The sequence below is a fragment of the Etheostoma cragini genome, chromosome 19 (genome assembly GCF_013103735.1).
Source record: "Etheostoma cragini isolate CJK2018 chromosome 19, CSU_Ecrag_1.0, whole genome shotgun sequence".
Classification (NCBI taxonomy): domain Eukaryota; kingdom Metazoa; phylum Chordata; class Actinopteri; order Perciformes; family Percidae; genus Etheostoma; species Etheostoma cragini.
Genome location: NC_048425.1, coordinates 16,087,964 through 16,098,819, shown reverse-complemented (window position 1 = coordinate 16,098,819; position 10,856 = coordinate 16,087,964). Strand labels below are relative to the sequence as shown.

The 10,856-nt window shown below is 40.3% G+C and overlaps 1 protein-coding gene across 4 annotated transcripts in view; it reads right to left on the bottom strand.

Annotated features, from left to right (window-relative positions):
• Nucleotides 1–6,687: 6,687 nt before the first annotated feature.
• Nucleotides 6,688–10,856, bottom strand: part of si:dkey-33c9.6 (active breakpoint cluster region-related protein) — an 18,585-nt gene continuing 14,416 nt past the window's right edge. For all 4 annotated transcript variants that reach the window (XM_034856593.1, XM_034856596.1, XM_034856594.1 and 1 more), the window contains 6 exons: nucleotides 9,815–9,978; nucleotides 9,417–9,556; nucleotides 8,636–8,770; nucleotides 8,045–8,150; nucleotides 7,720–7,861; nucleotides 6,688–6,983 (listed from right to left, as the gene is read on the bottom strand). In XM_034856593.1, coding sequence (XP_034712484.1) covers nucleotides 6,882–6,983; nucleotides 7,720–7,861; nucleotides 8,045–8,150; nucleotides 8,636–8,770; nucleotides 9,417–9,556; nucleotides 9,815–9,978 — 789 coding nt within the window. In that variant the 3' untranslated portion in view covers nucleotides 6,688–6,881. The remainder of the gene's footprint in view (nucleotides 6,984–7,719; nucleotides 7,862–8,044; nucleotides 8,151–8,635; nucleotides 8,771–9,416; nucleotides 9,557–9,814; nucleotides 9,979–10,856) is intronic.

Sequence of the window (10,856 nt, the reverse complement as noted above, 5' to 3'; positions counted from 1 at the left end):
TCTTTTTTTTAATAGTTTTTTCCTAAAGGTTTCAGGAGGAACAGGCGTGACTTTGCTTCCCCAGCTTGGAGAAACTTCACAACTCACAAAAAAAGCATATACACCGTTTATTTCATATTTAAATGCTTATATAAAGATGTAAAGATGAGAGATGTGTTGATATGTGGGGTTTTTCAGAGGGTAAAGGTCTGATGAAAAAAAAAAATATATATATATATATATATATATATATATATATATATATATATATATATATATATATATATATAAAAAAATTTCACAAAAAAAATAGGTGGTATAAAGAACCTTTCCAAATTTTAATTGTGACTGAAATGCCATGTAATATTTTTCTTACACAGCCTTTTAAAATAGTTTGAATGATATTTATTCTTGAAACACTACAAACAAGGGTAAACTAAATTAAAATGAAAACAACATAAGAAACAGAATGTCCACCAAGTCTTACATTTTTAAATAAAAAAGATAAAGGAGAGTGGGCATTTTGGTGTTTTTTATTTTTTGATAACTGTTTTGCCACTAATACTATCCATCCATCTTTGTCCGCTTATCCTGTGTCAGGTCACGGGGGTAGCAGCTCCAGTAATACAGTAAATACAATACAATACAATACAATTATATTACATGTATTAAATTTCAAAAATACCCAATTAAATAGCTTAAAACTGGCAAAACATATACAGAACCAATTTATTAAATTTTAGTGTAGTCACAGTGCATCCTGTCAATCTAAATTTGAAACACAGGATATTGTGCCGGTAATTTGTGAACTAATATTCGTGTCAAATTCCTAAAAAACATTTTAATTAGGGACAATTGTATTATTTCCAAAACTCAAATTATTTTCTAATGCAGTGTTGCATTTTTGGCCCTCTTCACATGTTTTCAGTAGTAGTAGTAATTAAGCTCCAGTTCACTGACTTAAACACACGCACACGCACACACACACACACACACACACACACACACACACACACACGCACATACGCACGCACGCACGCACACAAACACACACACCTACCTCATCTTTGATTTGGCTGACTCAAAAGTCATCTGGTAGCCAGCCTCTACATTATTTGGGGAAATTGACACTATCTACAATCTGCTCCTTCATTGAACAGCTGACACAGAGACCAAACTAACTTCAGCCTCATTTTCTAACCATACAGGAATCCTCAGATAGACTCTTAGGAGCCCAGATATGGATCTAAAAAGCATCGGGCTGATCTGTCGTCATGACTTCTGTTTCCTTTTGGGAACTGATGGTGAGTGTGGGTGTGTGTGTGTGTGTGTGTGTGGGGGGGGGGGCATCAAGACAGATGGAAGAGCTCCTATTTGTTGAGCAGCCATGTTGTTTTGGTAACCGCCGTCCGTGTCAGTGATTGGCTGTGCAACCGTGTTGAAGCCTGCGATTGAAAATAAGAAGAGAAAAATAGACTCGCTGACTGATGAAGTGGGACTGAACATACAGTACACTGAGTGTCTGTGGGTTTTTTTATACTCATGAGTTCCAAATATCTTCACGATCTTCTTCCAACAGCTTCTTGGTGCACATAACTACACTGAAAAGATTTGGAAAAAAAACTTTAACCAGCTTTGCAAGTAATTGATGGAAAATCCTAAAATAACAATGGAAAATTTTTACAGGGATTTTTTCCAGCTCATTTTTGGGGTTCACTCTGCTTTCATCACTGCCACTTCCAGTGGAAAAAAAAGATCTGAGAAAGCAAGTGTACGCTAGTCTAACAGACAGACGCGGTTAATGATGAGCTGGTAAACCTAGTGGAGCATTTAGCAGCTAAAGAGTTACTGTTTGCTAACAAGTTCCCCTTAACTTAAAACTTAAAAAACATCTTATATTTAAATATATTAAGATCAGCAACAAAATGCTTGGATTCTTTCAATTTCTCAAGAGTGAAAGAGTGGAAGTTAACGTTGCATATTGTTAGGGTTAGGTTAGAATTAGCAATAGTTGTAGAAAGGAAGAAAAAAACAACCAAACTCATGACAATAGCAACGACACAGCGGCTGTAACAGTTAGCTTGTACAGTAGAGTGCAGGGTAATGGCTCACATCCGAACACTTGTGTTTGCCTGAGAGGACCGAGGGACAGACAAAGTGTGTGTGCATGTCAGTTCATGTATACAACGCCTTATGTTTGTTTGTGTGTGTGTGTGTGTGTGTGTGTGTGCGTGTGCGTGTGCGTGTGCGTGTGCGTGTGCGTGTGTGAACATGAAGCACCTGCTGCGTTGCTGCAGGAAACACCTGTCAGTGGTCGTCTCCTCGGTGCAGCCTCTGTCGACATGTGGGTTTGATCCTAAAACTCCCCAAACACACACACTTACACAGACACTAACAGACAACTTAAGCCTGCGGCTCGTTCTGCTGCAGGGGGAGCACGTCATGTTCAAACCAACAACCCACACTCTTCTGAGGCACTGTGGACAAGGGAAGGCCCACTGTTTTGGTGGCCTATAAGATTAGCTTCTTCTTATTCTTCTCTGGCATGGGAGGCAGTAGTGTGTGTTTGCGAGTGTGTGCCCTGTGGTATTATATTTACAACTCGCTGAGGGTACATTTTACGAGAGGTGACTCCTCCTGCACTGCAGCAGAGCCAAAGTTCAACTAGACCTCTCTCAAACACACACACACTTGTTTTTATCCTCTAATTTCCCTTTTCTGAAACACACACACTTCTAATTTCACTTTACTCTGAATGTTTGTACATCTCTTCCTCACACACCAAGTTTCAGGGAGCTCAAGTCCAAGTTCAGCAGGTTTTGCCATCTCACACACACACGCATACACGCATGCACGCACACACACACACACACACACACACACACACACACACACACACACACACAGGGCTTCTGTTAACCTGAGAGGCAGAGGGTCAATCCCTCTGATCCGCAGCCTGCATGCCTTCCATACAGACATGCCGCCGACACAGCAACCTGACTCCCAGCTAGATTAGGACTAATCAAGCATGGCACAGCTCTGGGCAGCAACACCATGACACACACATGCTGTATATATACTCTAGCCTACTAAAAAAATGCACACCAGCAGTATTTGCTGTTTTACATCCCATCAAAATAATTGACAAAAGTAATTGAGTGAAATGCTGTTTTGAAGAGCAACATCACTGCCACCCTATTTATGTCTTTTCACATATTTCTCTTTCAAAAAAGAAAAAACGTCCACTCTGCAGAGTTAAATTACACGTGTAAAATGCTGTCTTTAGGTCTGATAATAGTCATACAAGAGGGGATCCATACCTTATATGTAAAAAAAAAATCTACATTTTAATACTGTGTGTTGGTGTTTGCATCTACAAATACATGCTGTAGATTGAATGGATCCATGCAGTAAGTGTGTCAAAACTATGGACATTAACATGTCAGCATACATTGTCAATATAGCAAGAAATCTACCAATGTCTGAAATCCATTAAGATAAAAAAACATATACAAGTCAGCTCCACCTGAGGAGGGCCATATGTTTATCTAAATCCAAACTAATTTGGCATTCAGATGTAAGAGGGTCATGCCACTCTGACAATTAACAAAAGTCAATTAAGTCAAAAGTGACGCAGACGTTTTTTAAATTGTAAATAATGATTCATGGTTTAATATTGGTGGACCTTTTGGATTTACATTGTTAAAGGTCCCATGGCATGAAAATTTCACTTTACGAGGTTTTTAAACATGATTATGTGTTTCACCAGCCTGCCTATGGTCCCCCAGTGGTTGGGTGTAAACCGAGCCCTGGGTATCCTGCTCTGCCTTTGAGAAAATGAAAGCTCAGATGGGCCAATAGAACCTGGAATCTTGCCCCCTTATGAGGTCATAAAGACCAAGGTTATCTCCCCTTTATTGGCTTTGCCAGCCCATTGAATTTGGCTTCCCATAAGAGAGAGACATCATGGCTTCCAAACGAGCAAAGGGTCTGCTAGGTGCTGCCATAGACAGTTAAAGAAATTAACCAATAGATACTGTTCTGGACGGAGACCAGTGAAGGATTGGACTTTTCTGGTGATAGCTGAGCGTTACTGCGCAGCTTCCAACTGAGCTTGACAACGTAGATGTGACATGAGCAACCTGTTTGAAAGTTGTGAGTCTTCTGATAGCTTCTGAAATCTCAATCGTTCCCAATCAGCATAGCCAGAGAGTGTAGGTATATGTTAGGAGATAACGTAGACACCGACTAATTATTGCTACCCAACATGCTAGTTAATTTTAGTAATCAAACCTTAACAGCTGATGTAAGTCAAAACTGTCTGCGATGTTTTCCTGACAATACAGTGATTTGTCGCCTATGCAACAGCAAGTCGTGCGGTTATGACACAATCGTTTTCCTATTTTTACAAAAACATCTGCTACGGAAAATAAGGTACAAAGTAGTGGAGCCTTTTATACATTGTCATGTTTCTTTAGAAATAAAAAATGACCAAATAGAGTCTTTAAACGCTTCAGATGTAAAGTTGTCAAAGTGAAATCAAAATCAATGGCGATCAATGGAATGCTAACGGCGGGTGAGTGCTTTATAGGAACTACGCCTACAGAGAAGAGGCTTACTGCTTGAGGTAGCCCATTTCGTGATTGTTTCAACTACCACTCCAGTGGAGGCGCTAATGAGCTAGATTACTAATCGCAGCAGCAGAAGAAGACCAGCTACACACACACACTCATATATACACACACACACACACACACACACACACACATACAAACACACATACATACACACACAAAACGGAGCATACACTTATTGCACTCACGAATGAGATAAAAAAACAGGAGTGAGTCGGTTCATTGACGAATGGCACTCGATTCACCTGGTTCAGAGACCGACTCTTTGGTCAGTTCGTCAACACTCTTGTAGCTCGGCTACTTACTAGGCTTTATACTAATGTCAACATTGACTCAATCATGCCTGTTTGCTAAAGCTAGGCATCTCTGTTGCCCACGGACCACGTCGACCAAAGGTAACAAAAAAAACATTAAAAAAAACATAAAACCGTTATCAACAAACTTTAAATCTACAAGGAAAGACATGTCCATTAACTAACATAAGTCACATTAGAAGGAAACACGCCCCCGTTCTCTCCTAGCTGTAGATAGGTGGGCCAATGCCGTTTTTTCTCAATGCACGCATTGAGCCGCTAGTTAGCTTAGCAGAGTGAATGGAATCCTATATTGCCGGTTAGCATGTTGTGAGTAAAAGTGAGCCAATAAACCCAAAATACGTTGGCCCACCTATCTACAGCTTGGGGAGACCATGATAAGCCCTATTTCAACAAACGGTGGAGTGTTTCTTTAACCCGGCTGAATTTAACGTTGCCTCTTGGTGGTACAGTTGATCACGGAGGCCTATTGACAACTAGATATGTTGCCTTTCAGGTGGTAAAAATTATCCGGATTTCATAATTATGAGTTGTCTTTTTTCAAAATTACAAGATCTTTTCTCAGTATTACAAGAGAAGGTGTCTACATTCTTTTTGTAGATTCACCTGACCTTAACCTAGAAAATTTGGAATCTCGTGCTCGTCTGCTCCCTTTTTTTTCTTATAGGTTTATAGAAATGACTCTAGCAAAGAATTTCAACATAAATACCATGGCTATAAAATCTTTGTAGATGAGACAGTTATAACTTAAACTGTATGGAACAAGTGCTTTCACAGAAACTGACTTCTCCTGTAAAAATGTTCCCAGCAGCCCCAGGTGTCGACCAGTCGTCTGGTCCGGTCTGTGGTCACAAACGTATGGGACGTGTCAGGCCTTCCTCGGCTTTGTAGTCTGTAGCCTGAACCTCACTTTGGCTTTGTAGTCATCAAGCGGAACTTTATTTTGGCAGCCACCGTGTTAGTGGGGACAGGTGATTTATGACGCAGAGTGCAGCAGGGTGAGCAACTATTTTCCTTCAGTTTGTTCTGGGTGTTGTTATGGCGTCCACACAGAGTCTATTAGTGCAGGAAAGCCGGAGTCGGGGTCCAGGATTAGCGATCAAAAGAGTGAGGGGGGTAAAAGGTTGGGGGTAACCCTAGCCTGGCCTGCCCAGGTGCTGTGGTTGAAAAGAGACGCCCCATCTGTGGTGTGGATGGGTCCAACATGGGCCGTCTGTGTGTGTGTGTGTGTGTGTGTGTGTGCGTGTGTGCGCGTGTGCGTGTGTGTGTGTTGGTGAACTCCGTCTAGTTGGAATTGAACCGTAACCGATTGGTTTTCAGGCTTGGGGAGGTGACCTCTGATCTACTTTACGGCATTTGCACCCCTGGCCACATTTTAACTTCACATTACTCCCTGTGCCACCCAGTCAATCTGCCACATACAAAGATCACGAAACCACAAAGGACATATTTAATCTTTTTACACTCATCCTCTACAACTTAAAATTACCTGTTTCTCTCACTTTTGAATTTTACTACTTTTTGACTTTTGTCTATTGTACAGCCTGTGTAGAAGGCTACAGATTATGAAAGGCACAGTTTTTAAATTCAATTTATTTTCAAAATTAATACATAGGCTACTAAATGTATACTGCTTTTCTCTGGGGTCCAGGGTGAATATGTTATATAGGTTATTTAGGGTTTGTGCAAACTGTTGATCATGTGTACTGTTATCCAGATTTAGTTTTTAATTACCTCAATAACTGTACGATAGGCTTAGGTTTAAATATTTCACGTTTGATTTAATTCCAACTGAAAATGTTACAACTGGGTCTGCAAAAAGTGACAAATTCACAAAATTGCAGTTCTTATTTTTTATCAATAAATACTTTTATTGTATTAAAGTTCTGATGCAGATATCTTTCTTTAGATACAGTATTTTAATTTCCCGCAAGGCGTGACACTGATGGTGGTCTCACATGTGGGTGGTCTCATCTTCAGCGTCTGTGTCATGTGGCAGAGAGGTCTGGGCTTCAGGGAGGTTGTTGCACTGCAGGTAGCACAAAACCACTTGGACCTGAAACACACACAGAGAAGTGTCTAAAGTTGCATTTAACCAGTCAGCTATGGCTGAGTTTCTCTGGAAAGTAGATACACTGTTTGTGACACTTTTTAATACCTCTCTGTCTAAATAAAGTCTCATTTAAAAGTCAAACTTATTATACAGTAAAGTGAAATATTGTCCATTACTTAAATATCATTTACCATTTCTGTCTTGCATTTGTTGTTATTGATATAGTTAATTAATTAATATACAGTAATTATTGGTAAATGGTTTATTATGTCCAGGGCTGTTTCTACCTTTGAGGACACTGTGTCCTAATGTAATGCGTAACATCTTCTTTTATGGAAATTTAGAGGGGGTTGCAACCTGAAGGAGTTTACAATTAAAAACTAATGGATATTTTATAAATTGACTCCAGTATTTCCTTTTAAATTTTATATATTTAATTTTTTAATACTTTTTGGTCAACAAAAAAAGGATTCCATGTTTCCCTATAAATAATTGTATTTCTGCCAGTGTGGAAAAGGCTTAAAAACAGCTGCAAAAAACATCACACACACATATTTGAATACATCAAATACAAAACAACAGCAAATGAGACTGTTTTTCTCAATACTTGAAACAAAAAAAAATGAAAAGAAATGTCATTCTCACAAATGCAACTGAAAATGTGTTGAACTGTTGCCAAACCAAACATCAATCATCTTCTCTAAGTATTCAGCCGTACTTTTCCCTGCTTCATTCCCACCTGCACCACCACCTCCTGGGAGATATCCACGGTGGGGCCGTCGTGCCCCAGTCCAACCACAGGAGGGCGTATAAGGCTCGGGCCAAACACTGTAGCCAGGTTCTGCAGAGACATCCGGTTGACGTCTTGCTTTTCAGAGACCCTGGAGAAAAAGGATTAAAAAGCAGAAATATGAGGTGCAGTGAGCTGGAAGCAGCATAAACCTACTCTGAAAACAAGGTCTGTGGGATGGCTGCCAGCATATACTGTCACTCCTATCATTTCCTGATAGATAATTGTGTCAGGTGTTATTATGTTGTATGCTATTGTCTGATTGTTGTCAGACCGTTGAAGATGGTGCATGAGGTACAAGAAGGTGTGGCGGTTGGGGTCGGGACAGGAGTGCAGCAGGGACAACATGGAGACAAGCCGGGAGTTTATGTCCTGGATGTCTACAGGGGAGAGGAAACGTAAAGTTCAGAGCACGTATAAGTTCAGTTTACTTAGCTGAGAGGCCATTTCAAGAATGATGGTAAGTATTTACTAGAGTTATCTCATTAAATAATACTAGAGTCCTTAAGAGCCCATTTTCTACTTTACATTTTAAGTCAACCAATCTGGAAATGAACTAATGTGGCCTTAATTAAAAAAAAAGTCTTGGATATGAATTTTACTTTTCTACAGAGAAATGTTTTAAGAGGATTAAAACATCTGGCAGATTTCAGATGACTAACTTGAAGCATGAGTTTTGTTTGTGGTATCCAAACACTCCAAATGTAGGTGTCCTGTTTATTGTGTTGAATTATCTGTCAATGAAAGACAGCTATTTGCCTCTGAACTCTTAACATATCAATTGAGAAAAGGGGAAAAGTGTATAATGGCCTCAAACTTGAACAACTTAAGAAGAAACCCTTAATGTTTTTGTGACGTGTCTTACCCAGCATCCTGGCGAGGCTCTGAAACATTTTTGTGGGTATTAGAGGCTCCGGCAGCTCTCTGAAGTATAGTTTGAGAACACCAGCAACCGCGTTCACTTCAGCACTTCTCAGCTTGGATACTGCTTCACGCAGATCTAAGTGGGGTAAACACATGAGGACGTACTTCCTTCCGCATAGGCCCGAAAAAAAACCGCCTCATCATAGTGCTCTTAGCGCATAGTGCATAGCAGCTTACGAGTCAGAATTATTCACAGTGGCGATGAAGAAAAAAAAAAAAGAACTGCACAAAGTACAAACATGAGCCATCCAAGCAGAAGGTGACATTTCAAAGCTACCAGGCATTTTAAGACATGCCATGAAATGTGATGTATACATTCATGGTTCCCAGAGAATGAATTTCATAAAATTATCTCCTGATCCTTCAAACTTAGAATAACTGCAAAACCAATAACATTCCCATCGGCCTCAGTTGTACTTTGTGTTTAGTGCTATTTAATTGTCAGCATGTTTACATGGAAAATACATGGGCCACATCAACACCTGCTAAATATTAGGTTAGCATTGCCATTGTGAGCATGATAATGTGAGCAAGAGCTGCTAGCACGGCTCTGGAATCTTATGTAAACTTTGAGGAAACTAAGGTTTTGTTGGTTTGAGCATGCTGACTCAGTACCAAGTTTACAAAACAACTCAAAGCCTTGGATAACAAAAAAACTAAAGGTGTGTCAGAATGACACTTGTGCAACATGTCAACAGAAAAGCTGCAGTGTGCTTTCTTACTGCTGTTGAATGCAGTCTTGAGCATTGCGATGTCACTGGTGGTTCCTGAAATCCTGTAGATGCCCACCTCACCCATGCCTCTCCTCTCCACCTCATCCACGCAGCAGCGCACCACATGTGGGACTAGCACTCCCTCCTGTCTGAAAGAGAATTGAAAGTATCAGATGTTTGATACAATGGATGGGGTTGTTCCATTGTAGATTTCACTCTCGGCACATTTTTTTCAGTACACTTGCTCGACAAACAAAATGCCTCACTTCTTAAAAATAGCAGAACAAAACGGCACACAAGGGAAATTAAACTTGACTGAACTGCAACTTTCAAGTTCAAGCCTTTTAGACACCACTATGAGCCCAGGCTGGGTCAGCAACAACACTTCTTGTTTTATAGAGACTTACTGTGCCACAGTTTTAATGGGGACACAGAAGACAGGTTGTTGTTGAGCTGTAGAGCTAGGTGGTTCAAGCGGGTGGGGACAGTATTTCAGGGAGAGAGTCACCTCCACCTGGCCGAGGTGTAGAGTCTGTCTCCTCCATCGCTTATTCAAGGTTTTAGATTCCAACTAGTAGAAAACACAAAATGTTAGAAAAAAAACTTGAAGGCACATGTTTAGAAAAGCACAAGTATTTGTATTTTGAATCGAGGCAGTTTTTTATACATTTTTTATATATTTAAAACAGCGTTAATTGATTTTCCGCCACATGGGGGCAGCAGAACAGGCTAAAAACACAACACACAGAATGACTTTAACAAGTCAGACACATTGTCCATGCAAACATCCAACAGATACGCAGCAACATTAGCATTTATTCAGAGTTGTGTTGTGTCTCTGGCCAACTGTCTAATTAACTTCAATATTTACTTTCTTGCTTTGGTCTCCACCAACTCCTGAGGGACATATCTGGCTCTTTAGAGACTGATGCTCCACTGTGTTCACTAGCTATTCACCGACTTTATCTTAGCCATTAGCAGGCAGCATACAGTCAGTTTATCAGAGGGGTTTTTTTGTTGCTGAAATTGGCTGACAACACTGATAAGAGCTTAAGTCCTGGGCTATGAAACCAAAACAATCAGCTGGAATATGCTAACATATCCTGTAGAGCTGTGGGGGAAATGCATGAGTCTGGTGATACGTAACCATTGGCTACTCACAACAAAGACTTTACACATTGTGTCATGCCGCTTGAATATCTGTCTTCTACTTTGTTTCAGAAGTTTAGAGTGGTTTGTTAATTTTTTTAACCGTAATAACATAGTACCAGTGCCTGTTGGGAAACAGGAAGTAATATTGTCATGCGGTAATCAGCCATAGACATAATATAATAGACGCCGCATCGACCGCTACTGCCTACTGGCGCTGAAGAGATTTGGGGCCGCCATCTTGGACCGGTCACCCGCTCCACTCAGTGTAATGTGTTTGGTAGGTGAAATGAGCTGTCA